Below are 23,957 nucleotides of genomic sequence, written 5' to 3'. Positions count from 1 at the left end.
TTTCCCCTTTATTTAGTTTGTCATCATTGCATGTGTGTATGTGCTTCTCTTTGTGGATCCTTGGACTCAAGTCTGGTTGGAAATCCGAGCTATTTTAACCCTAGCCAGCCATTTAAGATTAGCTGATAAAAGCCCAAGGGCATAACAGTAGGCCTATCATCTATCTACTGCACAAATTCGATCAGACAATGGAACCTTTTATGGGCAATACAGCGGTCCCTCATTTATCGCAGTTAATCGGTACCAGACATGGTGTAGGATTATCCATAATAAATCAAAAAAATAGTTCGAGCATAAAAAGACTGTTTAAAAAATATATTTAGAAGGTCGTAAACATTATTAGAGCCCTCTAAACATAAAATAACATCCATATAGACACTCCCGTCCCCCAATATAAGCAGCCTTGAGAGTGTTCTACTGTATTTACGGTACCGAATTTTTCGGACTATAAGGCGCACTTAAAATCCTTTAATTTTCTCAAAAATCAACAGTGCGCCTTATAACTCGGTGCGCCTAATGCATGGCATAATTCTGGTCGTGCTTACCAACCTCAAAGCTATTTTATTTGGTACATAGTGTAATGATAAGTGTGACCAGTAGATGGCAGTCAAACATAAGAGATAAGTGTAAACTGCAAGATGACGGCAGTAAACAACACCAAAACTTTAAATGTTCTGTTGAGAATATAAAACATTACACACGGCGCTCAAAAATCTGTCAAAATGTTTTTAGTACAACGCACCGCTTGATGGATTGTTGGCGCATTTAACATGATGCGTGTAAAAGGAACACAAAATGGGACCTATTAGTAGACATATTATCTGGCGTTTTGTTTCACAATATTATGCAAAAGCAACTTTTCTTACCTTCTGGTACCTGCTGATGTGTATTTGGGATCTGCATAAGTACTAAAAATGGGCACGCTTCCGCCATTGTAGTGCGTGTTTTAACAACACTCAGTAAACGTTTGGGAACTGAGGAGACACATTTTTTAAGCTTCTCAGGTGGAATTCTTCCCCATTCTTGCTTGATGTACAGCGTAAGTTGTTCAACAGTCCGGGGGTCTCTGTTGTGGTATTTTAGGCTTCATAATGCGCCACACATTTTCAATGGGAGACAGGTCTGGACGACAGGCAGGCCAGTCTAGTACGTGCACTCTTTTACTATGAAGCCACGTTGATGTAACACGTGGCTTGGCATTGTCTTGCTGAAATAAGCAGGGGCGTCCATGGTAACGTTGCTTGGATGGCAACATATGTTGCTCCAAAACCTGTATGTACCTTTCAGCATTAATGGCGCCTTCACAGATATGTGTAAGTTGTCTTGGGCACTAATACACCCCCATACCATCACAGATGCTGGCTTTTCAACTTTGTGCCTATAACAATCCGGATAGTTCTTTTCTTCTTTGGTCCGGAGGACACGATGTCCACAGTTTCCAAAAACAATTTGAAATGCGAACTCGTCAGACCACAGAACACTTTTCCACTTTGTAACAGTCCATCTTAGATGAGCTCAGGCCCAGCGAAGCCGACGGCGTTTCTGGGTGTTGTTGATAAACGGTTTTCGCCTTGCATAGGAGAGTTTTAACTTGCACTTACAGATGTAGCGACCAACTGTAGTTACTGACAGTGGGTTTCTGAAGTGTTCCTGAGCCCATGTGGTGATATCCTTTACACACTGATGTCGCTTATTGATGCAGTACAGCCTGAGGGATCGAAGGTCACGGGCTTAGCTGCTTACGTGCAGTGATTTCTCCAGATTCTCTGAACATTTTGATGATATTACGGACCGTAGATGGTGAAATCCCTAAATTCCTTGCAATAGCTGGTTGAGAAAGGTTTTTCTTAAACTGTTCAACAATTTGCTCACAAATTTGTTGACAAAGTGGTGACCCTCGCCCCATCCTTGTTTTTGAATGACTGAGCATTTCATGGAATCTACTTTTATACCCAATCATGGCACCCACCTGTTCCCAATTTGCATGTTTACCTGTGGGATGTTCCAAATAAGTGTTTGATGAGCATTCCTCAACTTTATCAGTATTTATTGCCACCTTTCCCAACTTCTTTGGCACGTGTTGCTGGCATCAAATTCTAAAGTTAATGATTATTTGCAAAAAAAAAATGTTTATCAGTTTGAACATCAAATATGTTGTCTTTGTAGCATATTCAACTGAATATGGGTTGAAAATGATTTGCAAATCATTGTATTCCATTTCCATTTACATCTAACACAATTTCCCAACTCATACGGAAATGGGGTTTGTATATGGAAAATAACATTGTTCTCATTGTACAGGGCGATGAGAAAGGAAAATTGTACCCAAAGATGTCATACTTGACTTGATATTGATCTGCAGGAAATGACTCGTACATCTCTAATGTCTCTTTGATCTCTCCATTAGATGGTCTGGCTGCCTTCCGTGGCTTTCTGCGATCTGAGTTCAGCGATGAGAATATCGAGTTCTGGATGGCCTGTGAGGACTTCAAGAAGACAAAGAACCCAGTGAAAATGGCGGCCAAGGCCAAAATGATCTATGAGGACTACATCCAGTTTGAGGGACCCAAAGAGGTCAGAGTCTCAAATTTTTCATGGGAGGTCATGGAAAACAATGCAGGTGCAGGTTGCATTAAGCAACAAGTAACACTTAAAAAGTATGTTAACTATTATAATTAGTTGTGAAAGCCATATTAGCGAGTGGTAACAAATGACAATGCATGGAATAGAAACATAAATCCCATGCATTTGGTTGGAAAAAGGGTAAACAAATTGGGGTCAAATCATTCAGATTGTCAATTCCCCTTAACAAAGGTTACTCACAGTTACAGACTGTAGATTGCCAGGAAACCATCTGTTTTCAGCTGTATTTAAGTTTCATGGACAGAACATTTTACAGACCGGAATCATGTCAAGCAGGTGATTAGAACCACCCCGCACATGAGGATTTTTTTTTAACCAAAGCTTTTCATTTGGCCTGCCGAACATCACCCAAATAGGCCTGACGAAACCATTAAAGGGGAACATTATCACAATTTCAGAATTGTTAAAACCATTAAAAATCAGTTCCCAGTGGCTTACTATATTTTTCGAAGTTTTTTTCAAAATTTTACCCATCACGCAATATCCCTAAAAAAAGCTTTAAAGTGCCTGATTTTAACCATCGTTATAAACACCCGTTCATTTTCCTGTGACGTCACATAGTGAAGCCAACACAAACAAACATGGCGGAAAGAACTGCAAGCTATAGCAGCATTAGCCCGGATTCAGACTCGGATTTCAGCGGCTTAAGCGATTCAACAGATTACGAATGTATTGAAACGGATGGTTGTAGTCTGGAGGCAGGTAGCGAAAATGAAATTGAAGAAGAAACTGAAGCTATTGAGCCATATCGGTTTGAACCGTATGCAAGTTAAACTGACGAAAACGACACGACAGCCAGCGACACGGGAGAAAGCGAGGACGAATTCGGCGACGCCTTCTAACCAACGATTGGTATGTGTTTGTTTGGCATTAAAGGAAACTAACAACTATGAACTAGGTTTACAGCATATGAAATACATTTGGCAACAACATGCACTTTGAGAGTGCAGACAGCCCAATTTTCATCAATTAATATATTCTGTAGACATACCCTCATCCGCTCTCTTTTCCTGAAAGCTGATCTGTCCAGTTTTGGAGTTGATGTCAGCAGGCCAGGGAAGCTAGGGTCGATATTCTTCTCTTGATCATCTTCGGTGGCATAAGGGAGCCAAGACATCCAGGGGGTTTAGCTCGCTCGTCTGCGGGAACAAACTGCCGCCATTGCTTGCCGTGCTACCGAGGCCCTTTGTCCCTGAATTGCTCACACACTCCGGCAGATTCAATGGGGGTCTGGCGGAAGATTTCTTTGACTTTATCGTTGGAAATGCATCTGCTTTGAGTGTCGCAGGATATCCACACATTCTTGCCATCTCTGTCGTAGCATAGCTTTTGTCGGTAAAGTGTGCGGAACAAACGTCCAATTTCTTGCCACTTTTGCATCTTTGGGCCACTGGTGCAACTTGAATCCGTCCCTGTTCGTGTTGTTACACCCTCCGACAACACACCGACGAGGCATGATGTCTCCAAGATACGGAAAACAGTCGAAAAAACGGAAAATAACAGAGCTGATTTGACTTGGTGTTTGTAATGTGTTTGAGAAAATGGCGGATTGCTTCCCGATGTGACGTCATGTTGTGACGTCATCGCTCCGAGAGCGAATAATAGAAAGGCGTTTAATTCGCCAAAATTCACCCATTTAGAGTTCGGAAATCGGTGAAAAAAATATATGGTATTTTTTCTGCAACATCAAGGTATATATTGACGCTTACATAACGCCGGTAGCTTTGTGAGCTACCTGGTCCCAGACTCATCATGTGGACCTACCACATTGTCACCTGGTCTGGGCTCATCTGTATACTCCTGTCATCCTGAAAATCATCCTGTGGCAGGACTACTCCATTACTCAGTCGTTGACCTTCTCAGGATTTGCTGGAATATACCGCAGCTTCCACCATTGGAGCTAAATCAGACATCGCTCGCCTCTTCTGCGCTACATCCACCGTGGGTTCCGCAGACATATACAGCATAACCACTCCAGTAAAATCCATTCCACTTGGACCACTTCTCGCCGCTCTCCCAGAAACTCCGACCGTCCAGTCAACCATCTTCAGCCTAGCTAAGTCGGCTAATGCTGTTGTCAAACACGACACCTCCGCTGTCAACTTCGGTCTCGTCAACATTCGCTCACTCACGAGCAAAGGACACCTAATCCAAGATCTCCTCACCGAATGTAAATTTGAGTTTCTCTTTTTAACAGAAATTTGGCAACAGCCTAACAACTTTTCACCACTCAACGATTCCGCTCCTCCTGGTTTTGTTTACATCTGTCATCCCCGTGGCAACGGCCGTGGAGGAGATCTCGCAATATACCGCGAGAAGTGGAACGTCCTCCCTATCTCAGTCCCTGCATTTAGCTCTTTTATAATGCCTTGTTCTTAAGCTTCCTGGATCCTCACCAACCATCATAGCCACAGTTTACCACCCCCCTAGGCCACACAGTGATTTTATCAGTGAATTGTCTACTCTACTGACTCATGTATCCACTCTTGTCCATCCATCCATCCATTTTCTACCGCTTATTCCCTTTGGGGTCGTGGGGGGCGCTGGAGCCTATCTCAGCTACAATCGGGCGGAAGGCGGGGTACACCCTGGACAAGTCGCTATCTCATCGCAGGGCCAACACAGATAGACAGACAACATTCACACACTAGGGCCAATTTAGTGTTGCCAATCAACCTATCCCCAGGTGCATGTCTTTGGAGGTGGGAGGAAGCCGGAGTACCCGGAGGGAACCCACGCAGTCACGGGGAGAACATGCAAACTCCACACAGAAAGATCCCGAGCCCGGGATTGAACCCAACTACTCAGGACCTTTGTATTGTGAGGCAGATGCACTAACCCCTCTTCCACCGTGCTGCCCATCCACTCTTGTCACCAAATTAAATTCTGCTGTGGGACTTTAATATACATATGGACAGCACAAACCTGCCTCTCACCAGAGACTTTGCATCTTGTCTGGACAGTTTTGGAATCCAACAACTAATTGATTTCCCAACACACATCAAAGGACACACTCTTGATTTAGTGTGCTCTGGTCTCACCCCCTCCAAGCCTACTGCTGATGTTTTCCCTGCAACTGATCACTTCCTCCTCACTTTTAACGCAGTGCTCCGCCTCTCTACTATCAAATCTCCCCGATTTATTTCATTCTGGAATATCAAGGACATTAACATTGACACTCTCCGCTCCAATGTTGACAGTTTCCCAATCCCGGACTCTCTCTCCAACCTGGATGAACTGGTCGCTCATTACAACAAATGCCTCACCAACACTCTTACCTCTCTCGCCCCCCTAAAAACCTGGTCTGTCTCCTTCTCCACAACTGCCCCCTGGTTTACCCTCGAACTCCGGTCCATGAAATCCAAAAACCGCCAACTCAAGAGATTATATAAAAAAACGTTCTTACTATCCATAAACGTTCCAGATCTCACAATACAAAGACCTAATTTCTCACACCAAATCTAGTTACTACACAGCCTCATCCTATCTAATGAAGGAAACTCCAAAATCTTCCAGCCACCCAATTCTCTCAATTAAACTGCAATAAAACTGAAATCCTCCTACTTGGCACCAAATCCACCCTTTCTAAAGTTAACAGTTTCTCTCTCACCATTGACAACTCCTCAGTTTCCCTTTCCCCTCAGGTTAAGAGTCTAGGTGTCGTCCTCGACGGCACACCGTCCTTTAACTCGCACATCAACATCACTACACGCACTGCCTGTTTCCATCTCCGCAACATCAGTAGACTCCGCCTCTCCCTCACCCCCCACACCACTGCCATCCTTGTTCACATCCTCATCACCTCCCGTCTGGACTACTGCAACTCTCTCCTCTTCGGCCTCCTTAACACGTCTCTCCATAAAATCCAACTGGTCCGGAATTCAGCTGCCCGTATCATAACGAAGACACCCTCTCACTGCCAGATCACCCCCATCCTCCAGCAACTCCACTGGCTCTCCGTACAGTACCGGATCAATTACAAACTCCTTCTGTACACCTTGATGGCCATCCACAACCTTGCCCCTCCACACCTGTCTGATCTCCTGCACGTCACTATCCCCACTTGTTCCCTCAGATCCTCCTTCTCCATCCACCTCTCTGTGCCCCCTGCCCGCCTCATCACTATGGGGGGCAGAGCCTTCAGTCGCTCTGCTCCCTAGCTCTGGAACAATCTACCACTTGACCTCTGTAACTGCGACTCTCTGCCCATCTTCAAATCTAAACTCAAAACACCCCTGTTCTGGTCTGCCTACTCCGTCTAATTCACCAACTACTCTTACCCTATTTGTATTCTATCGTGTTGTTTATTTATATGCCTTGGTTTTATTGTATTATCTATTGTTGTAAAACGACCTTGAGTTTCCTGAAAAGCACTATGAAATTAAATGTATTATTATTATTATTATTATTATAAAGACTCAAAGCGCTTTATATAGTGATATCCATTATTCACATCTTTAAGCTACATTTAAACCAGTGTGGATGGCACTGAAGTTACTCCGCCCCCCCAAAAAATCAAAAGTCAAAAATCAAACACACTTACTCAGTCAGCAATTAACGCATTAAAGACTTGCTTTCAAGATAGAGAAGAACTGACAAAATGCAAACTACGCAGGCCCAGAGCCAGAGCGATCACCCTGCCGATCGAAAAGGAAACATCGGCCACACCGAAAAATACGGCAGGTGAAAGAGATGGACGAAGACCACGTTCAATGACCTGTACAGGTTCAATGGTACTGTACAGGCAGTGTCTTTTGTTAAAGGGGAACATTATCACCAGACCTATGTAAGCGTCAATATATACCTTGATGTTGCAGAAAAAAGACCATATATTTTTTTTACCGATTTCCGAACTCTAAATGGGTGAATTTGGGGGAATTAAACGCCTTTCTATTATTCGCTCTCGGAGCGATGACGTCACAACGGGAAGCAATCCGCCATTTTCTCAAACACATTACAAACACCGAGTCAAATCAGCAGTTTTTTCGACTGTTTTCCGTACCTTGGAGACATCATGCCTCGTCGGTGTGTTGTCGGAGGGTGTAACAACACGAACAGGGACGGATTCAAGTTGCACCAGGGGCCCAAAGATGCGAAAGTGGCAAGAAATTGGACGTTTGTTCCGCACACTTTACCGACGAAAGCTATGCTACGACAGAGATGGCAAGAATGTGTGGATATCCTGCGACACTCAAAGCAGATGCATTTCCAACGATAAAGTCAAAGAAATCTGCCGCCAGACCCCCATTGAATCTGCCGGAGTGTGTGAGCAATTCAGGGACAAAGGACCTCGGTAGCACGGCAAGCAATGGCGGCAGTTTGTTCCCGCAGACGAGCGAGCTAAACCCCCTGGATGTCTTGGCTCACACCGTCCCTTATGCCACCGAAGGTGATCAAGAGAAGAATATCGACCCTAGCTTCCCTGGCCTGCTGACATGAGGGTATGTCTACAGAATATATTAATTGATGAAAATTGGGCTGTCTGCACTCTCAAAGTGCATGTTGTTGCCAAATGTATTTCATATGCTGTAAACCTAGTTCATAGTTGTTAGTTTCCTTTAATGCCAAACAAACACATACCAATCGTTGGTTAGAAGGCGATCGCCGAATTCGTCCTCGCTTTCTCCCGTGTCGCTGGCTGTCGTGTCGTTTTCGTCGGTTTCGCTTGCCTACGGTTCAAACCGATTTGGCTCAATAGCTTCAGTTTCTTCTTCAATTTCGTTTTCGCTACCTGCCTCCACACTACAACCATCCGTTTCAATACATGCGTAATCTGTTGAATCGCTTAAGCCGCTGAAATCCGAGTCTGAATCCGAGCTAATGTCGCTATAGCTTGCTGTTCTATGCGCCATGTTTGTTTGTATTGGCATCACTGTGTGACGTCACAGGAAAATGGACGGGTGTGTATATAACGATGGTTAAAATCAGGCACTTTGAAGCTTTTTTTAGGGATATTGCGTGATAGGTAAAATTTTGAAAAAAACTTCGAAAAATAAAATAAGCCATTGGGAACTGATTTTTAATGGTTTTAACCCTTCTGAAATTGTGATAACGTTCCCCTTTATTATTTATAAATTTACACCAGCAACTAATAGTCTTGTGCGGCCAATAAATGTACAACAAAAAATGTCCACAAATTAGGCTTATATTTGGGTGTGCTCTCTGGCCCGGAAATTGTCTGGACAATTTACCAGGCAGAGTAGAACAGCAAACTGCTGTGTAAACTTTAAAGAAGAAATATGCCCCTTTTTCCCCAGCGAGAATTGTTTTGCTTAACCTCTAACTTTCCCTAAAAAAATACCAACTGTTTTGGTAATTGTTTTGTTTTTTTAAGAACTCCAGGGACAATTGACAGGCGGGTTGTGTGCTGAAGAACGCTGGTTGGTAGAGCACACAGCACGTATTCTATTCATTTTTACAACACTTTATTTCGATAATTCAGAAAATGGAGCAAAAGAAGGGAAGCTATGAAAAATGGACAACATCAGCTTTTTGTTATGACAGAGTTTGTTGAAGAACACCAACAACCAACGAGGCAGTCCATTGTCTTTGTTGGAGCTGGGGAGATGCCACAACAGCATCGTAGTCTAGCAGGGGGAGGCTGCCAGCAACAGCTCGGGACTGGCAGCTTAAGGTTGACCTAAGGAGACAGCTCAAGTTCCCAGAGAAAAATTGCGGTGACCACACTCAGGCCAGACATAGTCCTGGTGTCCAAAACAACGAGGCAAGTGGTCCTGCTGGAACTGACTGTCCCCTGGGAAGACCAGATGGAGGAGGCCTTCGAGAGGAAGAGGGCCAGGTATGAGGAGTTGGCAGGCGAATGCCGAAGCAGGGGATGGAGGACCCGATGCAACCCAATCAAGGTTGGGTGTAGAGGGTGTGTCGTCAGTCTCTCATCAGGGCACTCAAGATGTTGGGAGTGAAGGGAACTGCAGAACAGGAAAGCCATCAGAGACATCACCGATGCAGCAGAAAAGGCATCAAGATGACTAATCAAGCAGGGGGATCTGTGGGCTACTGAAGCTACATACAAATCCCGTTTCCATATGAGTTGGCAAATTGTGTTAGATGTAAATATAAACGGAATACAATGATTTGCAAATCCTTTTCAACCCATATTGCACTACAAAGACAAGATATTTGATGTTCAAACTCATAAACTTTTTTTTTTTTTTGCAAATAATAATTAACTTACAATTTCATGGCTGCAACACGTGCCAAAGTATTTGGGAAAGGGCATGTTCACCACTGTGTTACATGGCCTTTCCTTTTAACAACACTCAGTAAACATTTGGGAACTGAGGAGACACATTTTTTTAAGCTTCTCAGGTGGAATTCTTTCCCATTCTTGCTTGATGTACAGCTTAAGTTGTTCAACAGTCCGGGGGTCTCCGTTGTGGTATTTTAGGCTTCATAATGCGCCACACATTTTCAGTGGGAGACAAGTCTGGACTACAGGCGGGCCAGTCTAGTACCCGCACTCTTTTACTATGAAGCCACGTTGATGTAACACGAGGCTTGGCATTGTCTTGCTGAAATAAGCAGGGGCTTCCATGGTAACGTTGCTTAGATGGCAACATATGTTGCTCCAAAACCTGTATGTACCTTTCAGCATTAATGGCGCCTTCACAGATGTGTAAGTTACCCATGTCTTGGCCACTAATACACCCCCATACCATCACAGATGCTCGCTTTTCAACTTTGCGCCTATAACAATCCGGATGGTTCTTTTCCTCTTTGGTCCGGAGGACACGACGTCCACAGTTTCCAAAAACAGTTTGAAATGTGGACTCGTCAGACCACAGAACCCTTTTCCACTTTGTATCAGTCCATCTTAGATGAGCTCCGGCCCAGCGAAGCCGACAGTGTTTCTGGGTGTTGTTGATAAAACGGTTTTCGCCTTGCATAGGAGAGTTTTAACTTGCACTTACAGATGTAGCGACTAACTGTAGTTACTGACAGTGGGTTTCTGAAGTGTTCCTGAGCCCATGTGGTGATATCCTTTACACACTGATGTCGCTTTTTGATGCAGTACAGCCTGAGGGATCGAAGGTCACGGGCTTAGCTGCTTACGTGCAGTGATTTCTCCAGATTCTGAACCCTTTGATGATATTACGGACTGTAGATGGTGAAATCCCTAAATTCCTTGCAATAGCTGGTTTGAGAAATGTTTTTCTTAAACTGTTCAACAATTTGCTCATGTATTTGTTGACATCCTTGTTTGTGAATGACTGAGCATTTCATGGAATCTACTTTTATACCCAATCATGGCACCCACCTGTTCCCAATTTGCCTGTTCACCTGTGGGATGTTCCAAATAAGTGATTGATGAGCATTCCTCAACTTTATCAGTATTTATTATCACCTTTCCCAACTTCTTTGTCACGTGTTGCTGGCATCAAATTCTAAAGTTAATGATTATTTGCAAAAAAAAAAAAAATATGTTTATCAGTTTGAACATCAAATATGTTGTCTTTGTAGCATATTCAACTGAATATGGGTTGAAAATTATTTGCAAATCATTGTATTCCGTTTTTATTTACATCTAACACAATTTCCCAACTCATATGGAAACGGGGTTTGTAGACACAAGGTTTGAGGTCTGTTTTGAGACCTGAAACACCTAATGAACCCAGAATGTGACACTGATGATGTGTCTAAGTTGCACCAAAAGTGTTTGTTAGAACAGAAATAGCCAATAAGCTGGCAGCTCTAAACGTAGGGGATACACTGAAACTATTCTCTATTGGACCAAAACTCTGAAGTTGGAGGACAACATAATACAGCTAGGTATCAAACTGCTGAAACTCTTTTGTGTGTTTACAAACGGGGGTCCACTTTCACTGCTGACCTTTGTAGTCCCTTACTGTAATATCTTGTTAGTGTATTAGTGTATGAGAACAAATTGTTAATATGCTATTTATAACATAACATGCATGTAAGTTTGATTAAGGACTCCAAACTGCCCATTGGTGACAACATACTGTATATGTTTCTCTGCCACAGGTAAACATTGACCACTTCACCAAGGATGTGACTTTGAGGAATTTGGTCGATCTCTCTCCTGAAACCTTTGACCTGGCCCAAAAGAGGATCTACTCCCTGATGGAAAAAGACTCCTTTGGGCGCTTTTTAAAATCTGAGCAGTACCAGGAGCTCTTGGTAAACTAAACCTGAGCAGGAGACTGAGCAGCTGGGTCGGGAGTTAAGGTTCTGGGAAAACAAAAATTATATTAATTGATAATAATAAAACAACTGCACGCTGAAATTGCTCACTTTCCAATCATTTAGCTGGAACAAGCTGAAACTTAAAAAGAACTATCAACATGAATATTTTCCAAATTCTACAGAAAAGACACTATGCAGACACTCCCCTACTTCAGTGGTACCGAATGTGTTCAGAGAGAAAAGCTAAGTCTAGGTCCCAGTAACTTTTGTGCATACTGTTTATGCTTCAACTGCTACTGTTTATGTTCGCTGCTGAGAAAGACAAAATAGAGCTTAGTCTGGGTTGCAGCAAAACATCTACTCACTTAAGGCCGAAGTAATCTTACACAGCAGAAGTCTGTTTATACTGTATGTCCAATGTCTGTAAGTAGAGGCGTGTCTGTATTGGAAATAGGCCATCCATCTCTCTTACACAACATATTCCCAATCGTCATTAAAAAAAAGCAAGCTGCTCAGAATGAATTTGATTATTCACCAAATTGTGTCCCGTGTGCTACCTAACAACTTTGGTTGAGTCATAATTTAGACAAAGCTCATGTAAAAGGTTCATGTCGAAGAGATAAAACAGCTCATCTGACGACGCTGCATCTGTTCAAGAGTGTCTAAAGAAGGATAATTTCACTTATTTAAACAACATTAATACCAATGATAGCAAGGCAAAATTACATTAAAAAAATCAATTTTGCAATTTATTAAAGGGAAATGTGACCACAGAAACACTCAATTACACACAGAGATATTTAGAGGTCTTTACTTGCTGCAGAAAACATATATATCAACTTTTATACGCTACATGTACCGTATATATCATAGTGACTAACAGAAATAAACTGTACGGACAAAAGTCTTGGGACAATCTTTTACTTAACAGTGGGCTCGTTCCAACTGGATCTAGTATTTATCTCATCAAAAGACACTTTTTCCACAGAAGGTCACTTTTTTATTTTATTTTTTTACAATATGCCAATGAAAAACTTTTGGACTGAGACAGTTTGGGTAAAGCCCTTTTTTGATCTTCCAAGACACACAAGGCATTTTTGGGCGAGATTGGTGTGGAAGAACACACCACCACAAAACACAGATTTGGCCGCATGAATATATTTTGGAACGGACAAACATTCTCACGAATTCCAAATTCTTGTAGAATGTTTTCCCTGTAGATAGAAGCTGTTATAGCTGCAAATTGGCGGTTAAAATGAGTAATATTTTTTGTTTGTGTGCAAGCATGGTGTCCCAATACTTTTGTCCTTATCTTATTTTAACATGCCGTAGTTGACCAACATATATGTAAATACATATATATATATATATATATATATATATATATATATATATACATATACATATGCATATATATATATATATATATATATATATATATACATATATATATATATATATATATATATATATATATATATATATATATATATATATATACATACATATATATATATACATATATGTATGTGCATATATATATGTACATATATATATACATATATGTATGTACATATATATATATACATATATATATATACATATATGTATGTACATATATATATATATGTACATATATATATACATATATGTATGTACATATATATATACATATATGTATGTATATATATATATATACACATATATACATATAAATACACATATATATACATATAAATACATATATATATATATATATACATACATATAAATACATATATATATAAATACATATATATATATACATATAAATACATATATATATATATATATATATATATACATAAGTACACATATACATATATATATATATATATATATATATAAATATATATATATACATAAGTACACATATACATATATATATATATATATATATATATATATACACACATAAGTACACATATACACACATATATATATATATATATATATATATATATATATATATATATATATATATATATATATATATATATATATATATATATATATATATATATATACACAGTACAGGCCAAAAGTTTGGACATACCTTCTCATTCACAACACAACTGATGGTCCCAACCCCATTGATAAAGCAAGAAATTCCACTAATCAACCCTGACAAGGCACACCTGTGAAGGGGAAACCATTTCAGGTGACTACCTCTTGAAGCTCATCGAGAGAATGCCAAGAGTGTGCAAAGCAGTAATCGGAGCAAAGGGTGGCTATTTTGAAGAAACTAGAATATAAAACATGTTTTCAGTTATTTCACTTCTTTTGTTGTTAAGTCCATAACTCCACATGTGTTCATTCATAGTTTTGATGCCTTCAGTGACAATCTACAATGTAAATAGTCATGAAAATAAAGAAAACACATTTAATGAGATGGTGTGTCCAAACTTTTGGCCTGTACTGTAAAAATGTGTGTATATATTTATATATGTGTCCAAACTTGTTTCCCACTGTGGGCTGCATACTGAAAAAATTAAGGATTCGGGGACCATTTTTTTTATTTTAAAACAGGCCCTATTTTGGACCAATTTTGGTGTAAACTAAAATAATCATGTTGTTTTTGTTGATGTTGTTTTTAAAAAGTGATGGCAAATCAGGTCCACTATGTATTGACATGTTTAAACAATAAAAGGTGTCCCTGCAAATGACACTGTATCATATGAACAGTGTATGATATAAAGCTCACTTTTCACTCTCTCACCTCTCACAACACTGCCAACTTAAGACTCTCACTTCCTTTCTATTCGGTCTCCAACGGGAGCCGGTCTTTTTAGAATGCTCGGTGGTCGGGCCCCTCGGCCACTAGACTGCAAGTTGCTAAGATGGGAGGTTGCGTAGGAGGGATTCACAGAATATAAAAAGCGGTGAGATATGTTGGTTTTTTTTATAATAGTTTACAAAAACCTGATGCAGTGGTTTTCCCATGTCTTTTTATTGATGTGAATGAAAACTGCAAAAATAAACAATGGAGTATTTCTGTTTTGCAACAGTAAATCCTGCCCATCTTTGTCAATGAAAAGTAGTTATGAGATCCCATCAAGTATAACACAGAAATAAAATAAATATTTGAATGATGACATATACCATACAATAAGCATTTCTGCAAAAAATATACTCTGTAGCATTGATATTTTATAAGATGGTTTCGGTTCATTTATTTTACATAATGTAAACAATGGTGGCATTAATATTTGTGTGCAATGTGACTTCACAAAATGTGATGATATGTATTTGTTTTCTTTTCTTTCACAAACACATGTATGACGTGAATTAACACAATATCATCAACTACATATTCAGCACTTATTCAGTCATTTTTTGTTGTAAGGGTTGCTCTTTGTGGCAAAGATTGATCAGTCTGTTGCCATAAAAAAAAATAAAGAGAGAAAAATGATTAGGGGCTCGAACTTGTGCTGGATATGTCAGACAATCTTGTATGCATGTCTTGTCTTGACCACATAAAAATATATTTGCTGCACACTCCTCTGAATTTATTTGTATTTGTAAACATCGAATTGGATTCCACTTTAAATGTTTTCATCATACAATTCTTGTAGTTGGTCATAAGGGTTAAAGGGGAACATTATCACCAGACCTATGTAAGCGTCAATATATACCTTGATGTTGCAGAAAAAAGACCATATATTTTTTTAACCGATTTCCGAACTCTAAATGGGTGAATTTTGGCGAATTAAACGCCTTTCTAATATTCGCTCTCGCAGCGTTGTGACGTCACATCGGGAAACAATCCGCCATTTTCTCAAACACCGAGTCAAATCAGCTGTTATTTTCCGTTTTTTCGACTGTTTTCCGTACCTTGGAGACATCATGCCTCGTCGGTGTGTTGTCAGAGGGTGTAACAACACGAACAGGGACGGATTCAAGTTGCACCAGTGGCCAAAGATGGGAAAGTGGCAAGAAATTGGACGTTTGTTCCGCACACTTTACCGATGAAAGCTATGCTACGACAGAGATGGCAAGAATGTGTGGATATCCTGCGACACTCAAAGCAGATGCATTTCCAACGATAAAGTCAAAGAAATCTGCCGCCAGACCCCCATTGAATCCGCCGGAGTGTGTGAGCAATTCAGGGACAAAGGACCTCGGTAGCACGGCAAGCAATGGCGGCAGTTTGTTCCCGCAGACGAGCGAGCTAAACCCCCTGGATGTCTTGGCTCACACCGCTTCTACCGTCCCTTATGCCACCGAAGATGATCAAGAGAAGAATATCGACCCTAGCTTCCCTGGCCTGCTGACATCAACTCCAAAACTGGACAGATCAGCTTTCAGGAAAAGAGCGCGGTTGAGGGTATGTCTACAGAATATATTAATTGATGAAAATTGGGCTGTCTGCACTCTCAAAGTGCATGTTGTTGCCAAATGTATTTCATATGCTGTAAACCTAGTTCATAGTTGTTAGTTTCCTTTAATGCCAAACAAACACATACCAATCGTTGGTTAGAAGGCGATCGCCGAATTCGTCCTCGCTTTCTCCCGTGTCGCTGGCTGTCGTGTCGTTTTCGTCGGTTTCGCTTGCATACGGTTCAAACCGATATGGCTCAATAGCTTCAGTTTCTTCTTCAATTTCTTTTTTCGCTACCTGCCTCCACACTACAACCATCCGTTTCAATACATGCGTAATCTGTTGAATCGCTTAAGCCGCTGAAATCCGAGTCTGAATCCGAGCTAATGTCGCTATAGCTTGCTGTTCTTTCCGTCATGTTTGTTTGTGTTGGCTTCACTATGTGACGTCACAGGAAAATGGACGGGTGTTAATAACGATGGTTAAAATCAGGCACTTTGAAGCTTTTTTTAGGGATATTGCGTGATGGGTAAAATTTTGAAAAAAACTTCGAAAAATATAATAAGCCACTGGGAACTGATTTTTAATGGTTTTAACCATTCTGAAATTGTGATAATGTTCCCCTATAAGCACATTTTTAGGGGAAATAATGGTCCTCACACCTTTTTGTTTTCACAAGGCCTTTTCTGTCCGTTAGTTGGCAACATTATTCAAAAAAGGGTATGGGCGGACTTTGATGAAACTTTCAGGAAAGAACAAGTGATTAGGTCTAGGGGTTGATCCGGATCATTTCTACTACGTTACCTTAGGTCAGGGGTGGGCAACCCAAAATGTTGAAAGAGCCATATTAGACCAAAAATACAAAAAACTAATCTGTATGGAGCCGCAAAAAATGAAAAGTCCTATAAAAGTGTTATAATGAAGGCAATACATGATGTGAGTGTCTATATTAGCCTCCTTTCAAAGTGACTTTAAAAGTCTTGTATAAGTGTTATATATAAGTGTTATAATGAAGGCAACACATGACGTAAGTGTCTATATTAGCTATAATAGCCTACTATCAAAATGACTATGTGTCGCAGGCTGAAGCAAATCTTCGTTGACAGAAATGTTGAAATGTAATATTTATTCTACACATTTTTACAACATTGGAAACCATTAGTAAATCAGAGGCTACTCAGAGGGTGAGATAACTCCTGGAAATGACCGCCTTTTAATGGCCAAAGGTATAGATGTGTGTGTCCAAGTTAAAGGAAACGGCAGGCTGTGGTCTTTTAATAGATTTATTACAATCTACGGCAAGCCGGGTAATGTTTGCTGTGGTCTGGAACAACATGGCACAAAAACAACAATCAGAAATGCAGACGATATTACATACAGATAATGTGTCATGAGACATGCACATATCAATTAAATACACAGAGGACATAAGTAAAGGAAACTAAATGAGCTCAAATATACCTACAAACGAGGCGTAATAATGCAATATGTACATACAGCTAGCCTAAATAGCATGTTAGCATCGATTAGCTTGCAGTCATGGATTGACCAAATATGCCTGATAAGCACTCCAGCAAATCAATAAAATGAACAAAGCTCAACTTTGTGCACAGCAGAAAACGTTTGGTGGACAAAATGAGACAAAGACGGCGTGGCAGCGTCGGAGAAAGTTGTACATGTAAACAAACTACGATGAGTTCAAGGATCACTGAAATTAGTAGGCCAAACACTCATCAGTGAAGCATGTATAACATAAACAGTGGGATTTATAACAATTTGGAAGGTTTCTGTCATGTTTGTTCTCCTACAGAAAATACATTAAAAAAATATATACATTTTTTCTTCATCTTTTTCCATTTTCACACATCTCTGAAAGAGGTCCAGGGAGCCACTAAGGGTGGCGCTAAAGAGCCGCGGGTTGCTGACCCCCGCCTTAGGTTTATGTTGCGTGTTTGTGTGTTCTTGTATTTTTGCCCTTCTTTAGACATCAACAAGGAAAAGTACCTTCCATATGAGGACCGGTGAACAAGTTAGGACCAAAATCATGGTCCCAATACGGAAAACCATTGCATCTAATAAAGAATGTCTCATTTGCAATCTGGTGGTAAATCTATCAAAACTAGGGTGGACCCAAAAAGGAGGGATTTTTCAAATTGACTGTGTGTTGGTTTTAAAAGTGCTCCCCCTCTGGTCAACTTATGAAATAACAAGTGTGTGTAAGAAATTGAAATGTGCCCCCTTTGGCCCAAATTAATTTAAAAAATATATATACAGAGACATACTGTCATAACTTGAAGTAAATAATGAAGATTAAAAACCAATTGCAAACACAAAATTTAAAAAAAAATTAACTAAAAGCTTAACTTTTTTATATTTGCATAGTATGTATATATTATTAATGTTGTAAACACAAATCTTTATATATCTAGAAAGGGTGGTAGGAGAGGTAAGCATTTTTCAGAGGTCTCGAGAAGGTAAAAAATACAAAAATGTGTGTGTGTGTGTGTGTTCTTGTATTGGTACCCTTCTTGAGACATCAACAAGGAAAAATACCTTCCATATGAGGACCGGTGAACAAGTTAGGACCGAATTCATGGTCCCAATACGGAAAACCATTGCATCTAACAGAGAATGTCTCATTTGCACCCCTGGTGGTAATTCTATCAAAACTAGGGTGGACCCAAAAAGGAGGGATTTTTCAAATTGACTGTGAGTTGGTTTTAAAAGTGCTCCCCCTTTGGTCAACTTATGAAATAACAAGTGTGTGTAAGAAATTGAAATGTGCCCCCTTTGGTCAAAATTTATAAAAAAATAAATAAATATGCATACAGAGATATACTGTAACAACTTGAAGTAAATAATGAAGATCAAAAAACAATTACAAAACTAAAAGCTTTCCTTTTTATATATCTGTATAGTATGTATATATTATTAATGCTGTAAATCAATCAATCAATGTTTATTTATATAGCCCTAAATCACAAGTGTCTCAAAGGGCTGAACAAGCCACAACGACATCCTCGGTACAGAGCCCACATAAGGGCAAGGAAAAACTCACCCCAGTGGGACGTCGATGTGAATGACTATGAGAGACCTTGGAGAGGACTTTATATTCCAGCGAGTTAATCCGTTTTGTCATTTAACATCAATTAACATTGATGTTCATCAACATTGTCACGTTATCGATGGGAAAATTCATTTTTAGACAATATGATTTGCCTGAGCGGCTAGGAGACACCGAGAGTAACAAGCGGTATAAAATGGATTAGAAAGGAAAGATACAATTTAAAAAAAACAAAAAAACAAACAAAAAAAAAACAATTAAAACTTTGGATGCTGGGGGACCGGATCCAGCCCGCGGGCCGTAGTTTGGGGACCCCTGGTCTAGATCATCGCAGTTATGGCTGCATTCAGAGAGCCATTTGTAACCGTAAATAATGTATAAATACAAAAGTATAGGGATTCACCTAATGATTATTATCCAATTACCTATGCATTTGATTAGTATATTTTTTAAGTACACAGTGAAATAAAATATTTAGATTAAAATAAGAAAACAAAAGAACAAATATTTATGTATATGTAAATGTATTTAGTTATAAACATTCCTTCACGGATCTAAACTTTTTTTCTCTATTTTTATTGTAATATTTTCAGAATGTGTTCTATTTTTGGCAAAAGTAAGACAAATAAAAACAATCTGAAATTGTCTTTATTTTTTTAGTTTCAATGCCATGATTTTAATAGTCCGGCCCGCGTGTGCACAGATTTTCCTCCATGCGACCCCTGAGTTAAAATTAGTTTGACACCCCTGAATTAAATGTTTCATCACTGCCATTCTTCAAATAAAAATAAACCATTCGTTCATGTTAATGAGCCAGTCAATAGATTTGGTTAGTTCGTGATGAATATCACAACCCCTCAATCAGTCAATCAAATTTGATACTCTAACATTTAATAGTGTAGAACCAAGAAAAAATACAACTAAATTTAGAAAAAGCAGCAGAAAAATAATTTACATGATTTCCTAACCATAATTTCCATTTTTAGCTCTTGTTTTATGTCTCCCACTCTATTTTTATATCAAGTACGCCGAGGGTAACTCTAGTCTCAGTCTCAGGGCGGACACTCTAACCACAAGGCCACTTAGCAGGTTATAAATAGCAAAAACGAAGGATGAATGCCCCAATAACATAAGATAGAGAAAAAGAAGAAGCTTATCGACTACGGTGTCGTCACGGACTACAATGGCGGACGCGCTCTGATTTTCAGGATTTATGCAGATCCCAAATACAGACCAGCAGGTACAAGTTGATTTTGCATAAATTTGCAAAACAAAACACCAGATAATAAGTCTTACCTTATACACACACACCATAATAATACTTGTATGTTGAATCACAGTATGTTTGACTATGGTAGCCGTAATGCTCCGACGATCCTTCAAGCGGTGCGGTTTCTTCGCTTTTTAGTCGTACTAAAACATTTTGAAATATTTTTGAGCGTCCTCTGCAATGTTCTGTATTCTCAATGCAACATTTTAAGTTTTGGTGTTGTTTACTGGCGTCCTCTTGCAGACTACACGCATCTCTTATGTGTGACTGCCATCTACTGACCACACTTATCATTATACCATGTACCAAATAAAATAGCTTTGAGGTCGTAAAACACAACCAGAATTATTCCGTGAGATACAGTCTGGTGTGCCGTGGGAGATTATCTAATTTCACCTATTTGGGTTAAAAATAGTTTTGGCAAACCAGTAATTATAATCCGCAAATAATGTGCCGTTGTTGCGTGTCTGTGCTGTCTAGAGCTCGGCCGAGTAACCGTGTAATACTTTTCCATATCAGTAGGTGGCAGCCGGTAGTTAATTGCTTTGTAGATGTCGGAAACAGCGGGAGGCAGAGTGCAGGTAAAAAGGTGTCTAATGCTTAAATCAAAAATAAACAAAAGGCATTGAAGCTTATGGAAGGTTATGCAAAACAAAACTAAAACTGAACTGGTTGCAAAGTAAACAAAAACAGAATGCTGGACGACAGCAAAGACTTACTGTGGAGCGAAGATGACAGAGTAACATTGTAATACTCTTCCGTATCAGTAGGTGGCAGCAGGTAGCTAGATATGCTTTGTAGATGTTGGGAACGATGAACGATGGTTTGCAGGTAAAAAAGGTATCTAACGCTTAAACCAAAAATAAACAAAAGCCGAGTGCCGCTAAGAAAAGGCATTGAAGCTTAGGGATGGCTATGCAGAACGAAGCTAAAACTGAACTGGCTGCAAAGCAAACAAAAACAGAATGCTGGAAGACAGCAAAGACTTACGGCGGGTGGAGCAGACGGCGTCCACAAAGTACATCCGTACATGCCATGACAATCAACACCAAAATAGGAGCGCGAGACAAGAACTAAAACACTACACACAGAAAAATACCAAAAAACTAAAAATAAGTCACGGCGTGATGTGACAGGTCGTGACAGTACACCTACTTTGAGACAAGAGCTATATTGATGCATGCTTGGTTATGGTTTAAAGTCATATCCAACAATTGCGACAACGACTTTTTACTGTCAACTGAGTTTAGTTTTTTAATGATTTCTGCTGGTGGTGTGCCTCCAGATTTTTTCAACGCAAAAAATGTGCCTTGGCTCAAAAAAGGTGGAAAAATGCTGCATTAGGCGCATCGGGTTATAAGGCGCACTGTCGATTTTTGAGATGTTTTTATTTTCAAGTGAGCCTTATAGTCCGAATAATACGGCACATTAATCGTGTTTAATTTCACACGAAGGAGTGAATAAATTAAATACAATATGCACTTAATCAAACTTTATTTATAAAGCACTTTTCATCCATTAAAAATGCAACACAATGTAGAGACTTATAAACAATGCCTGATAATATGGCATGTTTTTTTGTGCTGTTTGGGACGGCCAGGCACGGATTCAATTGATTTCAATTAATTACAATGGCCGGGGTCGATTTGAGATACGAGTGTTGTGAGTTACGAGCTCGGTCAAGGAACGCAATGTTGAGTTACTATTTTGCAACTATGCATGTTTTTTTTAAATCGAGTATGCCGAGGGTAACTCTCGGCTACAGTTACCCTCCAGTGACGTGCAGTCACTAGAGGCAGGTGAGGCGGGGCCTCACCTGCCATCATGGAAAGAAAAAAAATGTAAAAAGAAAAAAAAAAAATTTAATTGTTATATGTATCCAGTGATTATACTATAAAGTTATTTTCCATTTAACTTCACCAGTTTTAGATTATTTTTATTCAAAATCGCTGAATTTTCACATTTGCCGTTCAAATACTGAGAAGAGACGGTGCGGTGAACAGCAGCCAGTTGAGGCACGTCACTCAGTGCCGCAACATGGATTGCGCAATGACTCGGCTAACTACTGGCCTGCTGTGCAGTGAGACTGTATTGCTATATGAACTATATTATACATTTCCATAGTTTAGTTAGCTGAGGTATATAATGTACAGTGTATTTTGTCAAAAACTGTATGTGTGTAAAGTATTTCTTGTGCTGAGCGATCATAAAACGGCTGCAAAAGACGCACTGTGTGAGGCTCGCCTCCTGCACCCCCGCCGTAGAATTGTTATATCAACTAAAGCCCACACTTAAACTTTCCACGTGCAAGATTGAATCTATTTTAAAAAATTATTTCATAAGAAGCCAAAAAGTGCAAAAACAATAATGTTGGTGTTGGAGGAGTTGTGAATGACTGCAGGGACACAACATTATATACACCTGCAGACTGCAGGTGTACCTAATTCACAACTCCTCCAACAGGAACATTATTGTTTTTGCACTTTTTGGCTCCTTATGAAATAACTTTTGTAACCTATTTTCATGGGCTTTCCTCTTTGTGATGTTAAGTTCCTGTTATGCGCTGTTATACAGGATATGCCTTGAGCTCTTATTTTGAAGGCGCTAAGAGCGGAAGTGATGTCACGTTGCGGAGGTTTTTGAAAGAAGGTAAATAAAGTGGTCCTCGTGTAAACTGGAGCCTCCGTGTTTGTTATTTTGTAGTTTCATACAGTATAGGTGACATTTATAAACCCTCGGTTACACTTTTTTAAATAGATTCAATCTTGCACGTGGAAAGTTTAAGTGAGGGCTTTAGTTGCGGCGCATGGACTTAATTTCTAAGTAAAGGTAAGACCATAATAACGTTTTTTTTTATTAAAAGTGCTTTTTTGTGTGCTACAGTTTGTATGTGTAAAGTTAAAGTTAAGTTAAAGTACCAATGATTGTCACACACACACTAGGTGTCATGAAATTTGTCCTCTGCATTTGACCCATCCCCTTGATCACCCCCTGGGAGGTGAGGGGAGCAGTGGGCAGCAGCGGCGCCGCGCCTGGGAATCATTTTTGGTGATTTAACCCCCAATTCCAACCCTTGATGCTGAGTGCCAAGCAGGGAAGAATGCTGGTATGAGCTTTTAAACATAACCCGTTAACTGCTGCCAATCAAATGGTGAATAAGATACTCTTTAGGGTTCATATGTTTGTAAATCTGACTGTGATGAAGTCAGTGCCTCACCAGCCATCAACCTCACCGCACGTCACTGTTACCCTCGGCATATTCGATTTAAATAAAACATGCATTTATTTTTCTCCATGCACTTGTGCACTTTGCCAAAGTATCATTCTGCAGAAGAGTACCAAAACAAAGACTCCTTGATGAATGTTGTTTTTTTTTTACTGCAAAATAACCATGCATGTGCCTTTTAGGACACATGTTAAACTTACATACAGCATCTTAGCCTAGGGAATTG

General features: G+C 39.8%; 1 protein-coding gene across 1 annotated transcript in view; it reads left to right on the top strand.

The window, feature by feature from the left end:
- The window catches only part of rgs5a (regulator of G protein signaling 5a), a 30,200-nt gene extending 17,678 nt beyond the window's left edge, over positions 1-12,522 (top strand). Inside the window, exons 4-5 of the mRNA XM_061975561.2 lie at positions 2,408-2,574; positions 11,650-12,522. Coding sequence (XP_061831545.1) covers positions 2,408-2,574; positions 11,650-11,814 — 332 coding nt within the window. The 3' untranslated portion in view covers positions 11,815-12,522. The remainder of the gene's footprint in view (positions 1-2,407; positions 2,575-11,649) is intronic.
- Positions 12,523-23,957: the final 11,435 nt, after the last annotated feature.

Source organism: Nerophis lumbriciformis, linkage group LG14 (genome assembly GCF_033978685.3).
Source record: "Nerophis lumbriciformis linkage group LG14, RoL_Nlum_v2.1, whole genome shotgun sequence".
NCBI classification, from domain to species: domain Eukaryota; kingdom Metazoa; phylum Chordata; class Actinopteri; order Syngnathiformes; family Syngnathidae; genus Nerophis; species Nerophis lumbriciformis.
This window is presented reverse-complemented; position numbering and strand designations above follow the sequence as displayed.